Consider the following 27,537-nt stretch of genomic DNA (forward strand, 5'->3'; position numbering starts at 1 on the left):
TAATCGCTCTTGAGGTTCTTCCTAACAGGAACTCAAAGGGGACCAAGAAGTTGTAGGACAACATTTAATAAGTTACTGTTACTAGTCTGCCCACAATCTTCCTGAGTTTTTGATAGATGAAACATACCAATAGGCATAAAATTTAGTGAAGACAGATTCTGGCTTGTATGGCACGCCAGAATGCCTGCGCAGAAGCAGAAGAAGAAGATGTCAAAAGAACATGGTTTCACCGCAGTGGTAAGTGTAAGAACCTTCGGCCTAAATTTTGAAGACTTCCTCCGCTGTACCTCTGATACTAGCTTAGCTGTTGAGCTGAGGTCGTTAATATTAAAAAGAAGGGGGAGCTCATTTCCCGGTGACTGCTGACAGTAATGAGAACAGTAATCCAGCAATGTTGCGACTAACCGCATTCCTGTAGTTAGGTTATTTTCGATGCGTCGTTGTTTTTCTGAGACTTTCGCTTCGTTGGCTAAAAGCCAGACACTCCCTTTCATCCCACTTTACTATGGCACTTGTTTGCCAAAGTTGACCGGCATGTCGGCGTGACGAGGACTCCACGACGCCGATGCAATGATGATGAAATGGTGAATGAAAGATATCGGTAAAACAAAAAGGCACTATTATGACAACGACATGACTACAATGAGATGTCGATTCTTAAATTATGACGATGGTGCAACAACAGTATGATGACGGCGACATGAGGTCAATGAGACGGAGGTGGCGTTATGACTGGGACAAGCGGGTGTCTCCGTGTTGGCTTAGTGGATAGGGCGTTGGGCTGCTAAGCACGAGGTCGCGGGATTCAATCCCTGCCACGGCTGCTGCATTTCGATGGCGGCGAAATGCGAAATACCCGCGTACGTAGATTTAGGCGCGGATTAAAGAAGTCCAAGTGTTCCAAGTTTCTGGGGTCCCCCACTACGGCGTGCCTCATAATCAGAACGTGGTGTTGGCGTGTAAAACCTCATAATCAAATATTTTTAACCTCATGAAGAAGCTGAAATGACGACGATGGTATGGCAACAGATGTATGATAGCGTCTATATGATAACGGTGGGCTCACAACTGCTGCATAATCACGAGTGAAAGATTACAGCATGATTGCGATAGAATGAAGTCCAACGAATGACGCCGATGGATTGACGAAGGTGGGACGATGACAATGGGCTGACGTTGCTGATGTGATGAAAATTGTGAAAGAACGCCGTGACGACACTGGTATGATTACAATGGTGGGACGTCGACTGTGTGACTACGATGGCTTGCGGTAATGGCACGACGCGAGTCATATGTCGAAGTTCCAATGATGACGATGTAATGACCACGACTGCATCGCGACCACGCTATGACAAGTGCTGGACGGCGATTATAAAACGACGACGCAATGATGATGATAGCGGGACAGTGGCATTAGGACCACTGGATAAAGAGTCTATGATGAAAATGAGGGTGTGATGACTGTTCCATGAAACTGTATGGCGACACTGGCGTGACGATGACGGCATGGCAAGGGTCGGATGACGAAGCTGTTGTAACCACAAGAGCATGACCACGACGGTACACGCACAACGGCCTGGCAGCGGATGCGTGATAACGACTGTCTGACGATGACGAAATTACAAGAATGGTATAACCACGATTGAATGACGACTGTATGAATAAAATAGAACGACGAATAAAGATTAGCGTCGATAGAACGACGAAGGAGCTGCAACGGCAATGAGATGGCGTTTCTGAAGGGATGGAAATGATAAAAAGACACCGTGACGATGGCATGAAGACGACGGTGTGACCACGATGGCGCAATGGCGACGGCGTGACGAAAGTCGCATTACGAAGCTGGAATGAAGATGGAATGACCTCGACGGCATCACAAACCCGAACAGATACTTTTGGCCCAAACAATCGCGCAACCTGGGCAACTCAGTGTGTTATAAGGCGTGACGATAGCGTATTGACGAGAGGGCGCTCACGTATCTGCAATGATGTCAATGGACCGACCACGACGGCATCACGCCAGGAGCACCTAAGTGGTGCCCCAATGAAACAGATAACTTGGGCTACTTGGTTGGCGGAAGAGGCCGGGCTAGATAGATAGATAGATAGATAGATACATAGATAGATAGATAGATAGATAGATAGATAGATAGATAGATAGTTGATAGATAGATAGATAGATAGATAGATAGATAGATAGATAGATAGATAGATAGATAGATAGATAGATAGATAGACAGATAGATAGATAGACAGTTGATAGATAGATAGATAGATAGATAGATAGATAGATAGATAGATAGATAGATAGATAGATAGATAGATAGATGATGGATAGATAGATAGATAGATAGATAGATTAGATAGATAGATAGATAGATAGATAGATAGATAGATAGATAGATAGATAGATAGATAGATAGATAGATAGATAGATAGATAGATAGATAGATAGATAGATAGATAGATAGATAGATAGATAGATAGATAGATAGATAGATAGATATTTTTGGTCTTCTCAGGTAGAAGTCCGTGCTCCGGGGGCAGCAGTTGTAGACGACGGCTTGCTCGATGGTCCGGGACTACGTTGGTGCTCTCTTTGCGGTCCGGGCTTGGATCACGGCTTGTCGGGGGGGTCCGCTACATGAACGAAAAGCACCTCCACCACAGCCCTTACCAAGTTTTGACGTGAGAACGTGAAGCTATTAGGCAACAAGTCGACGAAATGCTCCGCGACGTCATCATCCAGCCGTCGAGAAGCTCGTGGGCATCTCCTGTTGTCCTGGTGAAGAAAAAGGATGGAACCCTGCGTTTCTGCGTCGATTATCGTCTACTCAACAAGATCACGAAGAAAGACATATGCCACCTTCCACGGATAGACGACGCATTGGATAGGCTCTGCAACGCTAAATACTTCTCGTCGATGGACCTCAAGTCTGGCTACTGGCATATAGAAGTCGACGAGAGAGATCGTGAAAAGACTGCCTTCATCACGCCAGACGGCCTCTACGAGTTCAAGGTCATGCCATTCGGACTGTGCTCGGCGCCTGCAACGTTCCAGCGCGTCATGGGCACGGTGTTAGCAGGACTGAAGTGGCAGACCTGTCTTGCTTACTTGGACGATGTCGTCGTCTTCACCGGAAATTTCCATCAGCTTAGGCGGCTTGCGACAGTACTTGAGGCCATCAAATCATCAGGGCTCACTCTGAAGCCAGAAAACTGCCGCTTCGCTTACGATGAGCTTCTGTTCCTAGGCCACGTAATGAGCACATCTGGTGTCCGTCCAGACCCGCAAAAGACAGCTGCCATCGCACAGTTCCCGCCACCCATCAACAAGAAGGCAGCGCCTAGATTTCTTGCCATGTGAGCCTACTACAGGAGCTTTGTCAAGGATTTTTCACGCATCGCCAGGCCGCTAACGCATCTTACCAAATCTGATGTCGAGTTTAAGTGGCAAACGCCGCAGGCAGGCGCATTTCAAGAGCTACAACGACGCATGCAGTCACCGCTGGTACTTGCACATTTCGACCAAGACGCCGATACCGAAATCCACACTGACGCCAGTAGCCTAGGCCACGGTGCCGTCCTTGTCCAGAAGAAAGACGGACATGAACGGGTGATATCTTATGCTAGCCGGTCGCTGTCAGAAGCGGAAGGCAATTATTCTACGACTGAAAAGGAATGCCTCGCCTTCATTTGGGTTACAGCAAAATTCCACCCTTACCTATATTGCAGGCCATTCAAAGTCGTCAGCGACCATCACGCGTTGTGTTGGCTAGCTGACCTAAAATACCCTTCAGGATGGCTGGCGAGGTGGAGCCTCAGACTGAAAGAACATAACGTTACGGTAATATACAAGTCCGGAAGGAAACACTCTGACGCCAATTGCTTATCAAGCGCCCCCATCGATCTCCCGCCGAAAGACGACGACGATGACGACGCCTTCCTTGGAATAATAAGCGCAGAAGACTTCACTAAACAGCAACGCGCAGACCCGGAGCTGCAAAGCCTCGTAGAATATATGGAAGGGAACACCGACGTAGTACCTAGGGCATTTGCGCGTATTATCTTCGTTCACATTGCAAAACAACCTGCTCGTAAAGAACTTCTCACCAGTCCACGCCAGCTACCTTCTTGTTGTTCCGTCAGCGCTGCCTCCAGAAATACTGTACGCCCTACATGACGATCCAACCGCTGGGCACCTCGGATTCTTCTGAACGCTGTCGAGGATGCAGGAAAGGTATTACTGGCAGCGTCTGACCGCCGACGTCGCCCGGTACGTCAAGACATGCCGAGACTGTCAGCGACGCAAGACACCACCGACAAGGCCAGCAGGATTATTAGAGCCGATCAAACCTCCTTGCCGACCGTTTCAGCAGATCGGGTTAGATTTGTAGGGACCGTTTCCGGCGTCAAATTCAGGAAATAAGTGGATCGTCGTGGCGACGGACTATCTCACGCGCTTCGCTGAAACTAAAGCTCTACCGAAAGACAGCGCAGCCGAAGTGGCAAAATTTTTCGTCGAGAACATTCTGCTGTGACATGGTGCCCCAGAATTCATCATCACTGACAGAGGAACAGCGTTTACAGCAGAGCTAACCCAACCCACTTTGCAGTATAGCCACACAAGCCACAGGAGGACAACCGCCTACAACCCGCCGACGAACGGTCTTACTGAGCGCCTGACTAAAACCCTCGCCGACATGCTAGCAATGAACGTCGACGGCGAGCACAAGACTTTGGACACGGTCCTGCCGTACGTAACCTCTGCTTACAACACGGCGGTGCAAGAAACAACACAGATCACGCCATTTAAGCTGGCTTACGGCAGCAACCCGATGACGACGCTCGACACCATGCTGCCGCACGTCACCGACGAAGAGTATCTTGACGTCGCGACCTATCTCCAGCGCGCCAAAGAAGCGCGAAAGCTCGCCCACCTACGGATCAAGAACCAACAGAGGACCGACAGCCGACACTACGACCTCCGACGACGCTTCGTCGAGTACCAGCCCGGTGACCGTGTTTGGTTTTGGATCCCTATACGCCGATGAGGACTGAGCGAGAAGCTCTTGCATCGCTATTTCAGACCGTACAAGATCATCCGACGTATTCCCGCAATGGACTATGAGGTCGTGCCAGATGGCATTTCGCTATCACTGCGGCGCCGCTCACGCCCTGAAATAGTCCACGTTGTGCGAATCATGCCATACTACCAACGTTAATGAACTTTAGGACTTCGCGCAACTGACTTTTCGACTTTGTTTCTTTTCGTTGTTTTGTCAATTTTGTTTAATAAGTGTCCTTTTGTGTTTCGCTCTCTTATAATTGTAGCATCGGGATGATGCTTTTGAAGAGGGGGGTAATGACACGTGTACTTCTTTATGTTTATCGGGCGACCACTTCTCACCATCTAACAAATGTTATCGCACAGCGCAGGACGCGCCTGCATCTAAAAGAAATTTCTGGAATGTTATCGATGGTTCCATCCGCTGTCTTTCCCCGTAACTAGTGTAATCTGATTGCATGTATGTGCGGCGCGAATAGTGCAGAACTTTGTGAAAGACACGCGGGTCCCAGCGGTTACTCTGGAACATTCGATGACTGATCTATAAAAACCGACGCGCTTTACCCACTGATCAGATTTTCGACGATCGCCGACTGTGTTCGGCGCTGTCGTTGTGCTTTAAGTTTAGCCTGTCTTTGTGGGCTCAGGTTCACCCAATAAAAGCTAGTTTTGTCTTTCAATGTTGCTACTGTATTTTTTAACATCACTACCACGTGACAATAATGAGAATTACTCGTTTCATTTCTTTTCAAATCGATGGCCAAAGTCGCTCATTTAGCTGCGTGAGCTAATTAGGTCGTTTATTATTGAAATGTAACAGTGGACGTCTATCATGAAATAATGCCTGACCTTGAAAAAAACGGAATATCGACGAAGGGGAACAAATTGTTAGATGCTTCACGTTTGCGCGCCCGCCTGGTTCACAATGGAGCAATTTCCGTAGCTCCTATTCAGTTAGTGCAGTTGTGCCATATAGTTTTTTTACAGATTTTTCTTATTAAAAGGTTGTGACTACGCATACGAGCTCTACGAAGAGGCGGCAATATTTTGCCTCCTCTTAGCTTACTCTGGAAACATAAATTAACAAAAAATCGTTCAATAAATATTTTGTTACACTGAAGGCAATTTTTCATTTCTAAAAGTTCTAGAGCGTCGCAATTTATTCCATACCTATCTTTTAGAAATATGAAAAATTTCACATAATCTGACATACTTATCTATATTGAAGTCCAAATCTGCGCAATATTGATAATGAGTGCGTCTTTCTATGCGTCAGTCACCAGCGCAGTAGTGCACCAGTAGTACACCATCCTCAAGCTGCTGAACTAATACTCCAAAGAACGCAGTGTCCAAGTTGACGTACTTCTCGACGAAGATGCGGTCCTTCAAGAACTTTTTTGTGAGCGGATAAAGAAGTTTGGGGCAACGTGTGAATGATAGTATGCCGTAGGAAATCCTGACCAAACACACATTCGCACATGCTTGGGAAACGTTGCTTTCACAATTAGCGCCTCTAGAGTGATGCTTCTGCGACGCCACCTTCAGCGACGCCACACGTCACTTGTGCGGCAGTAATTTTTTTTTCTGGTTGATAGCTTGTGTAACTTGTCCTAGGTGGCGTTGTTCAAAACCCCTTTTATAGGGTGCCTCGACGGCCACGGCACTCCGTCCCTGCGTCAGACGTAATGGGAACAGACAAGCACGTTTTTTTATATTTTTATTATCGTCACGTGAGGCGAACCAGCAACTTTTGATTGTCCCTCCGCTATGCAGGAAACACGCCCATTCCAAAAGAGCACTTTCATGAAGTCATTTGGCGTAGAACGATGGCTCTTCCTTTTCTTTTTATTGTGCGCGGCCGCTATACAGCTTCGATCTGTATTCATATTGTTGTGGCAGGTTTATGTGCGTCTCTGTTTTAATTATTTAATTAGGCTGTCCGCTGCAACGTTTACTCCATGTGCAATGCAACGATTGGTTCAACGTCCATACGGAGTCAGCAGATCCCTGTTCCAATAATTGATTTTCCCACGTTAAAGAAGACGCAATGGTAAACACCAAAAGGTGAAGAAATGAATTATGTCGCCGATTTACCCATCTTGACAGAAGCATGCATTTGGTTTATATAAGAAGGTGAAATTGCGTCATTTTTATGGCACGAACATTGTAAGTCATAACCGAACAAATTTGCACCGCTCTAAGCGGTATCATCAACATTAGCTGTGCCCAAATTATCCGCGTTCTCTGTACAAGCAGGCACAGAGAATCACACGCAAATAGTGCAACTCTTCAACCCGTGAAGCACCAGCGTTCACGGCCTTCAGGCTGCTCTACTTTCATAGGCGATTGAGGTCAATCCTAATGAAACGTTTCGATGGTATTTGGTATAACGATGGTCAATGCCAAATATGCGATTGAAACTGATTGTGTAGGAGTACTCGGTCCGAATTTAGTTCTACCTGGATCGAGGTGGTCCGCGAACGAATGTGCTTCTCTTGACAGCGACATGTATCACTTTCAGCAATTATTGCACTCCACCGAGTTTGTTGATGATGAACGAACCGGGAATTGCACGTGAGCAGCAGCCGTCGTTCTAGATGCTTCAACTGGTTGTCCGATTTTGAGCGGTCAGGTCAAATGCCATCGTGATGTTTTAAGTCCTGCAACTGTCTTGTGAGAATGAGTGCCTGAACGTCAACAATATCGCTCACTGGAGGCATGTCAGTGCCATTTGCACTAAGTTAATAGACAAACAGATCACAGGAGGGGCAACACAAACGAGACCGCGCGCAAGGACGTGCCGGGCAAACCCTCGTCGCAAGCCAAGTAAACGAAAAAGAAAAGCTGCAGTGCACTGGACCTGTGACCTCGCTGAAGTTGGCGGCGCAGAAGCCCCGCCCTAGTCAGGCGAGTTGTGAAAACAACGTCTCCCCACATGCATGCCAGGCAAAACATGCCGTATGAGTACCTGTCGCGACTGGCAGCACAAACTTCCGCGCGCTTGCCGTCACTGGGCGTTTCGGTCTTGTAGGGTTACCGGGGTCGCCTTTTGTGCGCTCCCGCGGCGGTCGGTTTTGGAATTGCGTGGATCAACGGACGAAATTTGATAATAATGATCAGGAATTACATGCGGCTTTCAGAATCGCTAAGAAGTAAGCGTACATTATTTTGTGACTGCCTTTAACTTCGCTATTTGAAGAACTGCTTCTAAGGCACTAATTCAAAAATGAGGTAGAAGGATTTTTTGTTAGTATATAGGGAATAGCCTCACAAGTCTATGCCGGTACATTATGAAAGGAGCCAGTACAGCCCGAGGCCACACTCGGCAACACTGTTACATATTTGTTTGCTCCTCTGGACATGAAGCGTACTCTTTCCCACTGTGTTGTAGAAACAAACAGGCTGTTTAAACGAGTGGTTTGGGGAGCACAAGTACAACGTAGAACGCGCTCTTTCACAGCGTTTAGCCTCCCACTGTAGCGACTGTGGCTGCGTATAACAGTTTGAAATAAACAAAGAAAGAAAGAGCAACAGCGCTCGTGAGCGGAAGCCATGATTTTAAAGCTGAAGACATCTTAACGTCAGAAGACACCTGTACAGAACCTTTTCACTTGAGCTATTAATCTAACCAGGCGCTGTGAAGACCCTAGCTCAGGGGTGAGGATGAAAACCTTTGTTGATATCTTTTAAAGAAGAGGCTCAACGAAGTCGGTGCGCCAAGTCCGGAGCTCCATTGGTGAAGGCTCCTGCCTGTGCTCTCTCATTGAGCTCTTGTCGGCTCTCGAGGTCTCATCTGAGTTGCCTCCAACCTCTCAGTTGTTGGCTGATTTGTGGTATCTAGCATCTGAGTTACATCGGCAGGCCCATACTATGCGGCAAAGCTCTACCCTTTCTCCACAACACCCACATTCCTTGTTTAAAGATCCTTGGTCTATCGCATAAACCAGAAGAAAGGGGGTTAACCGAGGGACCCGACTTTTATTAGTCATATCATAAGAAGCCAACAAACACTGACACCAAGGACCACATAGGGGAAATTACTTGTCCTTAATATATTAAATTAAAGAAACGATAAATAATGAAAATAAACGTGGATGAAAAAACCAACTTGCCGCAGGTGGGAAACGAACCCACAACCTTCACATTTCGCGTGCGATGCTCTACCAATTGAGCTACCGCGGCGCCGTTTTCCCATCCACTTCACGAACACACAACCTTCGCGAAATGCGAAGGTTGTGGGTTTGGTTCCCACCTGCGGCAAGTTTTTTTTCATCCACTTTAATTTCCATTAATTTATCGTTTCTTTAATTTCATTTATTAAGCACAAGTAATTTCCCGTATGTGGTCCTTGGTGTCAGTGTTTGTTGGCTTCTTATGACTGGTCTATCGCATATCATTTACGCGGTTTGCTCTAAAACAACGTCTGTAACTTTCCCAGTTGTATTTCTCCTGACTTGTTGAGAACCTTTGTTGAGCGGAGACGGGGAGGGGAGGAATTGTCGCACCAATCTGTGATGCCCAAGGCAGTCCGCGTTTGCTATTAGCAGGTTTGCCTACTCAGGGTTGTTGGAGAGGCAGGGGCAGTTCCCGGAGGAGAAAATGCCGGTCAGCAGTGTGCGGACATTCGTTGTGCACTACACCCTATAGTACCCAATCCAAATTCTTGGCGTCCGCTTGTGTATTCAAGGTATCGAGACCCGCTAGTGGTGCAAGTCTCTCCTGAATCCTGTTTGGAAGTCTGTTAGCATGAATTGTGTGGCGTGATGGGTCGTCGCTAGAGCGTTACCTACATCCTCTGCTATTGTCGGGTCATTGCTTTTGATGGTTGTCCCATTTATTAACGTTATATTCTCGTCTACGACTGCAACTGGGACAATACCATCGAAAGGACCCGCCGTATCTACATATAGTATGGCCTCCCGATTGAAAAAGTATCTCTAGATTGCTTTTCCTTTTTCCTGATGGAGGTCGAGGTGAAGCCATCACATTTTTCTTTGTATTCTTCTTTTTGTGCTTTTCCTTTGTGACGCTGCTCTTTCCATTTTCATACCAAAACAATTATTCGCACCCATACATGTCGGTTCATCAGCAATGGTTATTTTAGCACTAGTGGCATCTGTTATGCATCTTCACGTGTCCTTGTTTTCGCTGTGCTTCTGCCCTAATAAGTCATGATTAAAAGCTCCGGTTAAAAACTCGTGCCCAGAAATGCGGTAAATGAGGTGGTGTTAACGATCGTAATAATTTATTGCTATACCCTTCGAAACAGGCCGAGGACAAAACGTTCTCTAGCCTGCTAGAGCTGAGGAGTTAGTCCTAAAATACATTACAAAGGGTCTAAACTCGTCCTTATGTGGATAATGCCAACTGTTGCGGCTACCACACACTGCCTATGCTGTTTAGTCCTTTTAGAGCAGTTCTTGAGAAACCTAGTTCTTTGTTTGAGTTCCACGAAAGGTCGAGGCTTCATGTGCCTTACATAACTTCGTTATAATCAACACGAAACTCCCGAGTTCGACTCCCACAAAAGGTCATGGGTTCGAGTAACTTAATTGCGTATACCTTCATTAATTGTGCCTGCATTGACTTCCCCTTAATTAACACGACAGGCCGCTAGTACAACTCTCACCAATGGTCGTGGGCTCGAATGCCGTCATGAAATCTCAAACGTGTATCTTAATAAATATCTCTTAATTAACTGTGTCTCAATTACCATTGCCTTAACGCCTCAACTCGTGCGTTCGACCCCCACCAATGGTCGTGAATTCGTCACCCATCGAAGTGCCTTAGTTAACTATATGTTAACTCTTCCCTAATTACCTTCACCATTAGATCAATGGCGTTGGGCTCGAGTGTCTTAATTAGTCGTCTTGATTATTTGTACCTGAATTAACTGCGCTTTAATTAACGGCAAAAGTCGTGGGTGCGATTTTCACCAAAGATAGGGGGTTCGTAGCCTTGGTGGAACATCGTGTGGTCACGCCAACAATGCCACATTTTCCGCCTCATGGGCCATATAATGCTTCAGCATTAACAAATTCTGGGATTTCACGTAGTGGAACCACGTTATCACATTAGGCGCACCGTAGTTGCGGACGCTGAAAACAAAATTTCACGACGTGCGGTTTTTCAGCGTGCACCGTATGCAAGATGCACGAGTGTCTTTGCATTTGGCTGCTATCGAAATGGGACCACCGTGGCTGAGAATCAAGGGCGCTACCCACGGTTTAGCTCCCCAACGCCATAGCCACCAATCAGGCGGTCTAAACACGCTAATCTTTCTACTATTTTGTCCATATCTGCTTAGAGCCCTGCATACCATGGTTTAACAATGCGTTAAAAAGACTAGAAAACAAAAAGAAACGCATTTATCGCACCGCAAAATGCAGGACGAATACGTGTGCATGGGAAAAATACTGCGCTGCTGAACCCGCATACCTATCAGCGATCCGCAAGGCGAAATATTCATTCCTTGGTGATGACCTTTGTAAAGTTTTAATCAATAACACAAAAAAATGTTGGCAGGTGGTAAACCCCCAAGAAAGGCACAGTGTAGCACTTACCAATGAAGGAGGTGAAACGGTCGACGATGAAGAGTGCGCGGACCATTTTAATGCAGATTTTGTCTCGGTATATACAGGAGATCTCACCATGTCCCCCTTTTTTCGCGTACAGATGCAGCAAGTGTTATGCCAAGAATTACATTTTCCCCAGATGGTATCTCATCGGTATTTGACAATATTAAAGTCACATCGTCAGCCGGCATGGAAAACATTATTTCGAAACTAAACATGCCGCCGTGGTGTTCCTGTGTTTGCTATTCTCGCAGTCACTTTGAACTGGTGCAATACCATATGACTGAAAGGTGGGAAGGGTTGTTTCCATCCATAAAGCAGGTGACAGGAATCGCCCGCTTAATTATCGCCCCATTTCTTTAAAGAGTGTGCCCTGTAATCTCATGGAGCACTCCACGTATGAAGTTTCTTGACTCGAACAAATATTTTCATTCTTCACAGCATGGGCTCCGCAAAGACTTTTCCTGCGAAATACAACTGGCCATTTTCCTGTAGGATATTCGCGCCAATTTAAATTATAACCTCCAAACCAACGCGATATTTCCGGATTTGGCAAAAGCGTTCGACAAGGTACTACATCAATGTCTACTACTAAAACTTTCTCTTGCGATTCTTCAGCCCCGTTATTTTTCGATGGATTGACACGTTCTTGTCAAACCGATCTCAGTTCGTTACAGATAACAACTACGCATCTAACCACCTAACAGTGGATTCCAGTGTACCGCGAGAATCTGTTCTTGGACCCATGCTCTTCTTAGTATACATCAACGACCTAACCCTGCACGTGTCTTGCAACGGTCGTTTGTTCACAGACGAGGGCGTCATTTATCGAACAGTTACTAGCACATACTTCAGGAGGACATTAACTATTTACAGGAATGGTGCGACCGTGGGTTAATGGAACTTAATCCTAAGAAATTCAACTTGATAGTATTTTCTCATCGGCGTGACCCATTTTCTTACCAATAGAGATTAATAACATTCCCGTGTGTGCTGCGCTGTCTTAAAAGTCCTTAGGTGTTACTAACGACTTATGGCGCACACACGTCAGTAACACCATTTTGTGTGCTAATAAATCACCGAATTTTCTAAAGCGTCATCTAAAACCTGCCCCTAAACCTGTTAAACTGCTGGCCTGCCTGTCAATCGACCGACCGAAACTGGGATATGCATCCGCCATATGGAATCCACACCCAACATATCTCATCAACGCAGTCGAAGAAGTTCAAAACCACGCCGCAAGCTTCATCCATGCTAATTATTGACATGACGTGAGGATATCTTACTTCAAGAAAGAATTGAATTTACTTCCTTTATGTACGCGCCGGCGCACTGCAACCATTTCACTTTTCCGCACGTTTTATCACACCTCGCCTAATCATCCACCCTATATCCTCCCCGCAGCCCGAACATCTCATCGTACACTACATGCTTTTCAAGTGGGCCGCCCTCGAATGCCGTACTTGTTACCTTCTACGCTTCATTATTTTGCCATACCGCTACACATTGGAAGAACCTGCCCCACCAAATCGCCGCCACCAATAACCCTTCTGCGTTCATGGAGAGTGTGACTGGGCAGTTTTCACAATGAAAATGACTTGTGTGAACAGAGTTAATGCTCCTGCAATTTTAGTCTGTAATATTTTAGTTATGTATTTGCGCGGACGTAAGTAACACTTTAGCTCATATAGCAGTTCTTTTATGTGGCTATGGTGTTGGGCTGCTGAGTACGGAGGTCGCGTGATTGAATCCCAGCCGCAGCGGCCGCATTTCGATGGGGGCAAAATGTGAAAACACCCATGTACTTAGATTAGGGTGCACGTTAAGGAACCCCAGGTGGTCGAAGTTTCCGGAGTCCTCCACTAAGGCGTGCCTCGTAATCAGAAAGTGGTTTGGGCACGCGAAACCCCATAATTATTAATGTAGTTGTTTGTTGTTTGCGTATTCCGTTATGTATTATAGAAATTATATACTAATGTATTCCCAACCCTTATGTAATACCCCTATCGAGGGTTCTTTAAGGTAATAAAATGAAATAAATAAAATAAGGCTTCATTTTCGCTTGAAAAGGACTCACTTGAGAAAATCTTGAGAAAGTTTCAGCCTACTGTGATAATAATTAGACCTCTAGGTTGTTGAACTATGTGTTCATTTAAAGAAGGTGGAACTAAAGTAATCCATCTGCTTAGGAACCTAAAGCATTATAATAACAGAGCTCAATATTTACGAAAATGCCCTCAAATGAAGTTCATAATTTTTCAATGTTTACTCTATTCCGGCGTATAACTAAGTGTTTCGAGGTAATATTTTGTTAACTGTGGTGCTTATTCAAAAACACAGCGTCGAGCAGACGCGTCCTACAGAGAAAGAGCTCAAGGGGTCTCGCGCATCTGAAAGTCGTGATGCCGGAGTCTTTAGAGGCGCAGTTAATGTAGCACAGAAATAGAGGTTCGAATTATGAGATACAAGATCAAAGAGCGCGAGGCGAAATGCTGGATTGCCATGTGAAGTCAGTTTTATTTTATTTGTCGTAAGCGCCAACACATTCTTATGCAGTGGCGCCATCTATTAGCTGTTGCCAGGTTGGCTTGAGTGACCCATGGCCTCCGAAAGTGGACGTGGCGGCAGGGCTTGCTCCGACCGTCCCTCTCGCACTCAAACACCTCAAGTTCAGTGGTGTGCGTAACCGGTTCCTCCTCTGCGCCCCTAACTCACGCAACCGAGGGTTTTCCATGCGCCCAGGAGGCTTTCGGGCGTTTCAGTACTGCGAATGGGATGTGGCGAAAAAAAAAAATTATTTTCCTCTGCCAGATATCATCGCTTAGTGATTTCGAAATGACGCTTAAAGGTTAACGAGGGGCTAAGAACGCGCTAGCGCATATTAGTTGTCAAATGCGTTAGTTTTTTTTTTTCTGCGCGCCCACTTCCACTACATTGACGTGGGCATGCAAGTGTCAATAGCTGTGCAAAACATCCCAGGTGACGGAAACACACCGTACTTCAACTTTGGCGGCTTAAATGCCTGTTTTTCATTCTGCGTGCGGGTTCCATAGGCTGTGAACGAGTCGCCTCTTGGCACTGGGCTTGTCTTAATGTGCGCATTTCACCATCATAAAAGAGCGTGAAATCCGCAAGACGTAGCAAGACCTGCCCAAAGGAAAGTTCCGCAATTGCTCGTCTACATTGATTTATGTGCTTGTTACAGAACTACATGTGAATAAAATTATTCTGTAGTTTTATCTACGGCGTATCTAATAAATTTATTGTGTTTCTAGAACCTATGTACGCGCCAGAATGTATGTATTTCGTTATTTTTCGTGCCGCCATCGCCAGGGTAACGCTTTGTCGATTTTAGTGACCATGTGTAATTGCGCTGACTGTCATTTTATTATCAAACTTTTATCCATGTTTAGTCACAGAAACCAGTGTTGTGCCTCTTAACATCATCATCATCATAATCACCGTCAGCCAGGCCACGCCCACTGCAGGGCAAAGGCCTCTCCCATACTTCTCCAACTACCCCAGTCATTTGCTAATTGTGGCCATGTTGTCCCTTCTAACTTCCTAATCTCATCCATCCACCTAACTTTCTGCCGCCCGCTACTACGATTCTCATCTCTTGGAATCCAGTCTATAACCCTTAATGACCATCGGTTATCTTGCTTCCACATTACATTCCCTTCCCGTGCCCATTTTTCTTTTCTTGATTTCAACTAAGATGTCATTAACTCGTGTTTGTTCCCTCAACCAATCTGCTCTCTTCTAATCCCCTTAACGTTACACCCACCAATCTTCTTTCCATAGGTCATTGGGTCGTCCTCAATTTAAGTAGAACCCTTTTTTACTTCCAGGATTCTGCCCCGTAGTTGAGTACTGCTAAGACGCAGCTGTTATACACTTTTCTCTTGAGGGATAATGGCAACCTGCTGTTCATGATCTGAGAACGCCTGCCAAGCGCACCCCAGCTCATACTTATTCTTCCGATTATTTCAGTCACATGATCCGGATCCGAGGTCGCTACTTGCCCTAAGTAGATGTATTCCCTTACCACTTCCAGTGCCTCGCTACCTATTGTAAACTGCTGTTCTCTTCCGAGACTGTTAAAGACTACTTTAGTTTTCTGCGGATTAACTTTTAGACCCAACCTGCTGTTTGCCTCTTAAGGTGAGTGAGCATGCATTGCAATTGGTCCCCTGAGCTACTAAGCAAGGCAATATCATCAGCGAATCGCAAGTTACTAAGGTATTCTCTATTAACACTTATCCCCAATTCTTCCCAATCCAGGTGTCTGAATACCTCTTGTAAACACGCTGTGAATAGCATTGGAGAGATCGTATCTCCCTACCTGACGACTTTCTTTATTGGGATTTTGTTGCTTTCTTTATGGAGGGCTACGGTGGCTGTGGAGCCACTATTGATATCTTTCAATATTTTTACATACGGCTTGTCTACACCCTGACTCTGTAATGCCTGCTTGACTGCTGAGGTTGCGACTCGATCAAACGCTTTCACGTAATCAATGAAAGCTATATATAATTGGGCTGGTTATAATCTGCACATTTCTCTATCACCTGATTGATAGTGTGAATATGGTATATTGTTATGTAGCCTTTACGGAATCTTGCCTGGTCCTTTGGTTGACAGAAGTCTAAGGTGTTCCTGATTCCATTTGTGATTACTTTAGTAAATACTATGAGGGCAACGGATGGTAAGCTGATCGGTCTATAGTTTTTCAAGTCTTTGGCATCCCCTTTCCTACGGCTTAAGATTATGTTGGCGTTCTTCCAAGATTCCGGTACACTCGAGGTCCCGAGGCATTGCGTATACAGGCTGGCCAGTTTTTCTAGAACAATCTGCCCACCAGCCTTCAACAAATCTGCTGCTACCGGATCCTCCCAGCTGCTTTCCCCCCTTGCATAGCTCCCAAGGCTTTATTCTTCCGGAGTTACTTGCGGGATGTCAAGCTCCTCTAGACTATTCCCTTTTCCATTATCGTCGTGCGTTCCACTGGTACTGTAATAATCTCTATAGAACTTCGCAGCCACTTCAACTATCTTATCCATATTAGTAATGAAATTGCGGGCTTTGTCTCTTACCACATACATCTGATTCTTGCTTATTCGTCATTTCTTCTTCACTGCTTTTAGGCTTCTTCCTTTCCTGAGAGTATGCTGAATTCTATCCATATTATACTTTTTTATGCGAGCTTTCTGACGCTTGCTGATAAACTTAGAAAGTTCTGCCAATTCTATTCTAGCTGTAAGATTAGAGGCTGTCATACATACGCGTTTCTTGATGAGATCTTTCGTCTCCTGCGATAGCTTACTGGTATCCTGTCAAACGGAGTTACCACCGGCTTCTATTGCACACTCCTTAATGATGCCTATAAGATTGTCGTTCATTGCTTATGCACTGAGGTCCTCCTCGTGAGTTAAAGCCCAATACCTGTTCTGTAGCTTGTTCCAAAATTCTTCTATTTTCCCTATGTCTAGGCTAATTCGGGATCTCTGCCTCCTATGGTCACTGCAGCGCACCTTGCCGAGCACGTCCACGTCTTGTATGATGCCAGGGTTAGCGCAGAGTATGAGATCAATTTCATTTCTCGACTCGCCATTCGGGCTTCTCCACGTCCACTTTCCGTTACCCGCTTGCGGAAGAAGGTATTCATTATCCGCACCATATTCCGTTCTGCAAACTCTACTAATAACTCTCCCTTGCTATTCCTATAGCCTATGCCATATTCCCCCACTGACTTGTCTCCAGCCTGCGCCTTGCCTTACCGGACATTGAGGTCACTCATTAGTATAGTGCATTTTGTTTTGACTTTGCCTTTCGCCAATTCCACATCTTCATAGAAGCTTTCAATTTCCGGGTCGTCATGACTGGATTTAGGCGCGTTGACCTCGACGACCTTCAATTTGCACTTATGAAGTTTCACAACAAGACCTGCCACCCTCTCAATAATGCTATAGAGTTCCTGTATGTTAGCAGATATATCCTTATTAATCAGGAATCCTAGTTCTCGTCTCTCCGCTAAACCCTGGTAGCGCAGGTCGTGCCCGCTTTTCAGCAATGCGTATGCTTCATTTGTGCTCCTAACCTCACTGAGCCCTATTACATCTCGCTAATTCCTCCAATGGCACTGCTAGACTCGCTTTACTAGATAATGTTCAAGAGTTAAACGTTGGCTAAGTTCAGATTCCAATGGGAGCATGTCCAGACGCAGATATTCTTAGCACCTCCTGCTGCGTCACAGGTCTGACCGCCGCGTGGTCAGTTGCTTCGCAGCCGCTGGGGAGTGAGGGCCGGGGCTTGATTGTTGTATTCATATAGAAGGTTGTGGCCAAGTACTGCACCGAGGTATCAAGCTCTAGTGAGGGAGTGCGTTTCCGGTTCAAGTCACCGGAATCAGGCGCACTCCAGGCGCGTTTATGCAATTTTATCAACACGCGGTATTTTTTTCAATCCGGGGGAAAATTGCGCGGCACCCGGATTCGAACCACGGTCCTCTTGCACGCGAGGCGGATGCTCCACCTCTACGCCATCGCTGCAACATAATATCAGCTAACAAGGGAAATATTCCAGATAGTTATACCACAGTAGAGAAAGACCCTTCGGGTGCTTGTCTATGTATCTAGTCCTGGCTTTAAAAAAATACCAAAGCTACGTTGCAGCGATACGAATGCCCATACGAAGGCAAATAGTCATACTGAAGTGCCATCTAAATGTTCGCATGCCCAAAGAATGTTTCCGACAAGGTGAAACAAGGTTAAAGGAATTTTTATTCTGGAATAAACGACAACCTTGAGTTTACTCCATGAGTTCACACGTTATTGTCGGCTGTGTGCCGCTCCTCAAGGCTCGATACAGCGAGGAAGTGTGGGCGTCATCTGCAATTATAAATTATGCAGGTATTTACTTGTTTCCTAGTACATGTAGATGCCACCCAAGCAGACATTGTCATAAGCATAAGTTCTAATGAATCGAATGTTTAATACTCCGAACAGAAGAATGCTACTCGCTTTTCCCCGTGTCTCCTTTCGGAACGTTTGTCATTTATGTATTTTTAAACATATTTGTGTATGAAGACCTTACATATATTCTAGAAGGCTTTGAATAAGGGGGAAACTTCAGTTACACTAACGTAAACCAAGCATTATTCAACAAGGGCAAAAAAGCATAAACGCAACAAAATCATTATTCGCACAGCACAATAGCACATAACTTTAATACAAATTGTATTAAAGCCTGTATTCGAGGGCACAAGTGTTCCCAATAGAACGCTAGCGTCGTCTTTCCCAGTTTCGCTGCTTTCTTCACCGTCACTACCACGTGACATCTGGTGGAGGTTCTAGTGCGTTCATGTACCTAACGCCCCCGCAAAGCCGCGATCCATGACCGAATCGCGAGGACAAAACCAACATCCCCCAAGACCTGCTCGCTAGCCACAGACTGCAAGGACTGCCCCCAGAGCACAGATTTCTACCAGAGACGAAAAAGAAGGTCGTGGCCAAGACAACCCCAATGGCTGCCTCAGCGTCCACCGTTATCGTGCAACAACCTCAGGACCCGCCCACCTTCCATGGAGCAGCTACCAAAGATCCGGAATCCTGGCTGGAGACCTACGAACGAGTCGCGACTAACAATAACTGGCTCTCCAACGACAAGCTGTGGCATGCATACTTCGCCTTAGAAGACGCCGCCAGAACGTGGATTGAGAACCGGGGGTTGACCATGAAAACATGAGACCTGTTCCGTAGTGCCTTCTTGGGCACCTTTACGGGTGTCTTGCGCAAGGAAAGGGGTCAAGCTATGCTGGACACCCGAGTGCAGCTATCTAAGGAGAACGTTGCCATATTTACGGAAGAAATGAGCCGTGTGTTCCACCACGCCGACCCGGATATGCCTGCGGAGGAGAAAGTCCACCTACTCATGCGTGGTGTGAAGGAAGAACGTTTCGGCGCAATAATATGAGGCTCACCGAAGACCATAGAAGAGTTCCTTCACGAGGCCATCAGCATCGAGAAGACACTCGAAGTGTGGAACCGGCAATTCAACCGCCGTACGAACTCTACCAACTACGTAGGAATTCAGTCACTGGCCACGGACGATCTGCGCGAGACCATCAGGGCCATTATGCGCGAAGAACTGCGCGAGGTATTGCCTTCCGATCGCCGACATCGTGAAAGAAGAGGTGCACCGATCGCTTGGAGTTCCTGAGTTGCAACCACAATTACCGCAGCCCCAGCCAGAAGCGATGACATACGCCGCCGTCGCACGCCGTCAAGGTCCCCTCTGCAACCGCGACAGGGCCCTGCAACGCCGCAATTCCGTCGTCCGCCGCCGCCGCCAGCATGCCCACCCGTCGCCCAGCTCACCTACGCGAGGAAAACGGACATTTGGCGAGCCACCGACCACAGCCCGCTCTGCTATCACTGCGGAGAAGCCAGCAATGTGTACCGCCGATGCCCTTACCTGGAGATGGGACTGTGAGGTTTTGCCGCTAACGCGCCGCGGCCACAGATTGAAGAACGACCTCACGATATCACTGACTACCTCGCTACCACTCAGTGGAGCCATTCATGACCGTCCCGTTCGCCGTAACTCAGCCGCTACTTGTCGCCGCAGCGCCGACCATAATTTGGCCCAGCCCGGGGCCGGTCAGCGAGCGGATATCCGGACAACTAAAAGCAGCAACCGATGGAGGTGCGGTTGCTGTTCATCGAACTGAGGAAGATCCTCCGCCACCCACGAAGACGCCGAAGAAACTACCTCGACAACATAACGACACGCCGCCGTCCCGACGATGTCTGGAAGCAAAGAATACGCCGATGAAAGACGCCGTGACGATGCCATGTAGCAGCCACAGCCGTGATCCGACGCCAAGACCTAGCTGTAACGCAAGACCAAGAACCACTGACCTCTACGTGCTTCTCGACGACCACGCACTCACCGCCTTAGTAGACACAGGAGCCGATTACTCCGTCATGAGTGGACCCATCGCAGCCCAGTTGAAGGAAGTTAAGACTGCATGGGAAGGCCCTCAAACTGGGACCGCTGGAGGACACCTCATCACGTCGACTGGAATCTGCACAGCAAGAATTACCGTTAATGACCGGACTTACCCTGTCACCTTCGTCATAATCCAACAGTGTTCACAAGACGTCATTCTCGGCATGGACTTCGTGAACCAACACGGCGCAATCATCGACCTGAAGCAGCAAGGCCGTCAAAGCGGAAAACCGTTCACTTTCCTGCAGGGTCTCCGAGCTAGACCAGCACTCTCGCATTAACAACATCGAAATCAGGGGTATCCCTTGTACTCAGGGCGAGGACTGTGTTGTAGTTTTGGAGGCAGTGGGCAGGAAAATTGGTTGTCCCGTGGCGGAACCACTGATATTGATGTTGTTCATCGAGTCGCTACTAAAGGTAAGGCTAAGAAAAACTTAATTACTGGATTCTGTTCTCGAACGAAAAACAATGAGTTTATCAGCAAGGCACTAAAGGCAAGGCTCTGCCTGAATGACATCGGCAAATATGACAACTTTCCCATATTTTTCAATGACCCCTTGACACCACAAAATAAAGCATTTTTTCTAAAGCACTGGTGCTAAAAAAAGCCAACAACTGGAAGCACCTGTGGACGGATTATATTCAGATTAAGGCAAGAAAGGCAAATGAAAGCCGTGTTTGTCGCATTGCTGATCAGTCTGACCTTTCTGTTTTCAACTAACTGCCTGTATTCTCACTCTTAAATGTCATCATCATCCACCATGGATTCTTACCTGTCAACATCTGCGCCGAATAAATTCACGTAGAGCGAATACCATTCCATTATTCACTTCAATGCTGGAAGTCTCCGCAAGCATTTTGATGATATTGAGAACCTTTTTTCGGCACTTAATAACACCTTTTCAATAATAAGTGTGTCTGAAACCTGGCCTAGTAATCATGACAAGGACCTATTCTGCTTTAACTCATACACTTCTGAGTATTCTCACAGAGAGACGAGTTATTACGGTGGTTCAGCTATATTTGTCTCATCTAACTTTCCATATAAACGACGACCTGATTTGCAGTTGAATATTACTAGCTGTGAATCTGTGTTTGTTCAATTTGATTCCCCCGTCTTCAGTATAGGCAACAAGAACTTTGTGTTTGGCTGCATTTATCGCTCACCTTCTTGTGCACTAGTGCGCCATGGAAAAAATTTCATACGGTAATTGTAATGCAATAATCACGGGCGATATCAACATTAACCTCACATAAGCTAATTCATCTAATTTATCTAGTTATTCAAGCATCTTCCATAGTTTTGGATATGAATGTTTAATTTCTATCCCTACTGCTTGTCCTAGGATTGCTGATGGCTCCTTAATTAATCACGCATTATCGAATTAACAGATTCACCTGAGGCTGGCATTGTTACCACCAATATGACCGAGCACTATCCTATCGTTCTACGCTTGCGCAATCAATAAGCCTTATCTAACACGTCATTCTACAGAGTTGTACTTGAAACAGAGCTGCTCGTTGCCAGCGTAACTAAAACTGACTTGTCAGAAGTTACGTCATCTAACGAACCTCAAAAATCTTTTTCGCAGTTTTAACCACACTTTCATCGCACTTCAACTCTCACTCTAATAAAATAAAATGCAGAAATAAAGGTATCATTGCCGCAAAATGCATGGCTTACAGATAGCCTTCTGAAAACAATGAGGTCTCGTGAAAATTTCTATAAAAAAAGAAGAAGCAACCTTTCAATACCAAACTACTTGCCCGTTACAAAAAATCTTCTAACTCTCTTTCTGCACAGCTTAGGAATGTGAAGAGGAATTATAACGAACAAAAATTATAGGATGTGGTTATAACACTAGGACACACCTTTTTAAACCGTAACTCTCAGAACGTCATTTCGAGAATTATTCAGAATGACATGGGATACATTAACCCGCTTGATATTGCAAATGGCTTTTGCGATGCTTTCTTCAATAACACGTCTGATTCTGATTCATGCTGTAGCATGTCCTTTAAATGCTTACCTCATTCGTTTTTTCCTTTTTACAACAACACCTTATCAAGTCATTTTTGTAATAGGAACCCTTAAAGCCATTAGTGCTGGTCTAGATAATATTAACGCTTACCATATTAAAATGATCACGCAACATATCGCTAGCGTCCTCTCGGCTATCCATAAGCTGATTTTTAAAACCGGTGTTTTTCCACGTGAACTGAAACGTGGTCGAGTCATTCTCGTTTTCAAAAAAGGTGATAGCACGCTTACATGGAATTATAGACCCATTTGCGTTCTTCCTTTTTTAATAAGGTTTTGAAAAACTTATCGAAAAGCGTCTAACAAAACAATTGGGCAATTTAGTATTCTTCCCCCTTTTCAGTTTGGCTTTCGTTCTGGCTTTTCAACTAATCTGGCACTTATATATCTTACTGATTATCACAAAAAAGCAGTTGATGAAAGTAAATTTGCAGCCTCGATATTTGCTGACTTATCGAAGGCCTTCGACACAATTAATCATACAATTTTTGTGCTGAACTTGAAGCCATCGGAATAACTGGTCCTCCTCTACTTCTAATCTACAGTTACTTACAAGATAGAAAACAAGTCGTTAGTATTTCTGGGTACTACACTAAAGAAGCTACTACTAACATTGGTGTACCGCAATGGTCCATATTAGGTTCTCCACTTTACGTAATTTGTATTAATTATCAGCCCAGTTGCCTCTCCTCATCGAAGTGTATTCTGTGCCCTGATGATACTAATATATTTACCTCTAACAATTGTATATCAGCGCTAACACGTGAGCTCAATGAAGATCTCGTAATATTTCCACATGGTGTGAAATTAACAAGCTACAGATTAACCATAATAGGACCAATTATGTCGTCTTAGCATCACATCAGCGATCGCCTAAGCACCTTCAGTCTATTTCCATCAACAGTCACCTAATCAATGCAGTTGATCATTGCAGCTATTTAGGTGTAGAATTTGACCGCCATCTTAAATTTCCCCTTAACATAGCTAATGTTGAAAAGAAAATGCCGTACGGAATACTCGTTGTAATCAAAGCACGAGCATTTTTACCATTTTCTACTCTCACGTCGCTTTATTATGCTTTTGTTCATTCTCATATGAACTGTAACATTCAATCATGGGGAAACACCTCTAACAGTCGCCCGACTTCGTTGCAAGTCATTCAGAATCGAGCTATTCGACTAATAACATTTTCACCTCGTAGCATTAGCGCAACTCAGCTGTTACATGTAAACAATATTTTGAGTGTGACTGACCTTAGTAAATATAACCTGGCCATATTTATTTTTAAGGCATTAAACAATTACATTCCAATGATATGCCATCATACCAAAGACCTCCTTTACTAATATAAATAATACTAGATTTGCAGAAAATATTAACTTAATTTTACCCTTAGTTCGCACGAACTATAAGTAGTCATTACGCTTGTCAGCTTTATCTCTGTGGAACACATTACCATTCCCTTTATAATTACTGAAAGCTCACAGATTTCATACAGAACCTAAGCATTTTCTTTTAGCTTCCTCTGACTTTCCCATTTGTGTATAGTACGAGCTGTATTATTAACTTTCACTTTGTTTCTCTATTTCTCTCCCGCGTATTTATTTTTACTTTCTTTCTTCTTAAGCTATTTTTGTAGTTTCACCTTTTGTTGACTAAGTCAAAGCCTTGTTATTGTTTAATACGTTCATATGCTGGTTTTCTGTTCATTTATGCCTTGTCTCCTAAAACCTCTATTCGTAAATTTTACATGTTGCCATTTTTGTTCGTATTATTAATTCTAGTCGTGCTGCACAGGAGGTCCCATTTCAGATTCTAGCTACGGGACCTTCTTCTTTATATACATATGTTGTAATCATTCCCATTTTGTCATCACGATCATCATCATCATCATCAGCAGCAGCAGCAGCAGCAGCAGCAGCAGCAGCATTTATTTTTCCTTAAGGCCCCTGTAGGGGTATTACTTAAGGGGGGGGGGGTTACAGAAGATGAGGATAGAAACGAAGATATGGTTACAATTTCTTACAGGACTCAGCCTGTGGATTCGCATCAAAACAAACAAACAACAAAAAAAAAACCACGAGGCACACTGAATAGAATGCAAAAGCAAATCAGCAGCACAGTCACATTGTGAGACGGTGATCGCAAAAAATTGAAGGCACAGTACGGTCATTATAGGGTTAGGGTTTAAGGTGATCAGTAAGCAGCTGCTTGAAGATAATGGGGTTGCGCTCATTGACAACTCTATCTGGTAAATTGTTCCACTCTATAATGGCGCTAGGCAAAAACGATTGATTAATGGAAAATGTTGAACCATGGAGGCGCTGGATGCTGCAAGAGTTAAAAAGGCGACGAGGTGTACGGGTTGGTGGGATAAGGAGCTTTCCAGGCAGTTCGGGGACTTTATAATAAAGTCGCTGGAAAAGGCACAGTTTCGCGATTTCCTGACGTAACACCAATGGTTCGAGTCCTAGAGATGATTTAATCACGCTGACACTTTCTTCACAGCTGTACCTGAAAGTGATGAATCTAGCGGCACGATTTTGTATTGATTCTAACATATTAATTATGCAAGCTTGGTGCGGGCGCCAAATAGCTGAGGCGTATTGAAGTTTACTTCCAGTATATGTTTCATAAGCTAGTTTTCTTGTGGATGAGGGGCACAGCACAAGGGTACGTCTGACGTAACCAAGTGATTTATTAGTGTCGGTAGCCAATTTTGTTATATGGTGAGACTAGGACAACTTGCTATTAATAGTGATGCCCAGATAACGATACCATTCAACGGTGGATAGGGCTGTCGAGTTTAAAAAGTACGGGTGATTCTTGATAGAGTGTTTACGGGATACCTGCATACCTTTTCGTTTGGAGATGTTAAGTTTCATTAAAGAGTTGGAACACCAGGTTACTAGTGAATGTAAGGCTTTTTTGAGCATTGCATGGTCGGCTGGGTCTGTAATGCGAATGTCATGAATAAATTGATTCTGATTCTGATTGTGAAGTAGATAACAATGTCGGAAGATCGTGCGATACCGCCGGAGAGCTTTCGTAGTCACCACGCCTTAAGCGTGCTTGAACGTCAATCCAGCATGCCGCCCCCCTCTAGCATTGTCATTTCCATCGGCATCAAAACACCTGCCGACGTAGAAGGCGTCATCGAGCGTGACCAACGTCTATTGCTAGACTGTGAAATTTGCATCGCAAGAGGGATCGCTCGACGGCACAGAGGAAAAACTAAATTGCTGCTCAGAAACTTCAGCCAGGAGTTCAAACCTATCAACAAGGGCACAACGATCGCCTACATCGAGGAAATTTTAGAGACCAGTAATGGGTTTGTCCTCTCGGATTATGCCGCATCTAACCCGACGACCATAGTTCCCGAACCAGACTTGGACATAAATCCAAGTCTCCCTATGATTAAGCAGCAACAGCTGAGAAGTCAGCTGCGATGATGCAATGGCTGCTTTTCGACATCATCAAGGATTCGACAAACACCAGTCGCAAAGCATCGCATAATCACCGAAGAGTGCGCTCGACCGCTCAGCCAGAGCCCTTACCGAGTTTCGACACGAGAACGTGAAGCTATAAGAGAACAAGTCGACGAAATGCTGCGCGAGAACATCAGCCACCGAAAAGCCCGTGGGCATCTTCTGTAGTCTTGGTGAAGAAAAAATGGCTGTGGCTTAGCTAAGGTTAAGCCAAGGATGCGAAGCATACTAGCCTTTATTTTAGCGCGACAGCGTTAACGAGCTCTTGTCGCAGAAAAGGTGGTGTCGTCGGTGTCGGCGTGTGCGGCGTTGGCCGTGAGCGATAAATCCCAGCAGGCACTTCATGAATAAAAAACAACGTGCAAGATGGGATGGGTGGGAATCGAACCAGGGTCTCCGGAGTGTGAGACGGAGACGTTACCACTGAGCGACGACTTTTTTCTTTATTGCCAACTTGGCACAAAACAGTGAAAAACAACATCATAACATCACATTAAAAATGCTAGCTTGTGTCTGGCTAGCATAAGTGGGTAAAAAACGCTTTACGATCAGGAGTTCGTCCAGATAAACACACCAATCTGGCTTTTCTTCCTTCTGTTTATACACATCTCGTAAATATGCGATGCTTTCGTTGAAGTTGTCCCGGGCTGATCTCGCGTTGACGTCCGTATTACGCACTGACATTTTGGTTTTCCAAACACTGTGCATTACTAGAATCATTAGCATATCGTACGGCACACCTTCGCTTTCAACGGGAAGAAATCGAATGCCGTAGGGTGTAAGCGTCAGTTCCTTTTTCAGGGTTCTTTGCAAGATGTCCCATAAGAATACGGCATCGCAACAATCGAGAAACATGTGCTCGATTGTTTCAGGCCTTTTGCATATTGCACAGTCTACCGACCATGGTACCAACAACCCTTTTTCCTTTAGCCACGGTATTGTAGAAAGTGTGCCACTATGGAGCATGAAAAAGAAAGTTTTGACTGACGATCGGATAGTCATACTTTTAACCCTTTTTAACACATTGCTGCCTCGCCCAGGATTGTACATCCTTCGATACAAGGGAACAGGCATCATCACATCAATTAGGTTTTTGTAGAGGCGTTTTCTCTTGACCTCGCTGAGATATTCCATTGAAAATCTTACTTTTAGAAACTGGACAGCCGCAACAATTTCATGCATGTATCCACGGACATTGCATTGCATATGGGCGCATGATGACACAATGACATCTGGCAATGCGTTCGCCAATCTCACTTGCATAACACTTCTTAAAAAAGGATTTCTTTGATTGCGATAATATACGAACCTAGAGACAATTTGTCTCACAAACAAATGAATCAAACCCAGTCC

At 45.2% G+C, this 27,537-nt stretch overlaps 1 protein-coding gene across 6 annotated transcripts in view; it reads left to right on the forward strand.

Moving 5' to 3' along the window:
• The first annotated feature begins 203 nt into the window (after positions 1-203).
• The window catches only part of LOC135914802 (protein 5NUC-like), a 348,591-nt gene continuing 321,257 nt past the window's right edge, over positions 204-27,537 (forward strand). For all 6 annotated transcript variants that reach the window (XM_070538301.1, XM_070538303.1, XM_070538307.1 and 3 more), the window contains exon 1: positions 204-237. In XM_070538301.1, the coding sequence (XP_070394402.1) occupies positions 221-237 (17 nt within the window). In that variant the 5' untranslated portion in view covers positions 204-220. The remainder of the gene's footprint in view (positions 238-27,537) is intronic.

This window comes from Dermacentor albipictus, chromosome 5, assembly GCF_038994185.2.
Source record: "Dermacentor albipictus isolate Rhodes 1998 colony chromosome 5, USDA_Dalb.pri_finalv2, whole genome shotgun sequence".
Classification (NCBI taxonomy): Eukaryota; Metazoa; Arthropoda; class Arachnida; order Ixodida; family Ixodidae; genus Dermacentor; species Dermacentor albipictus.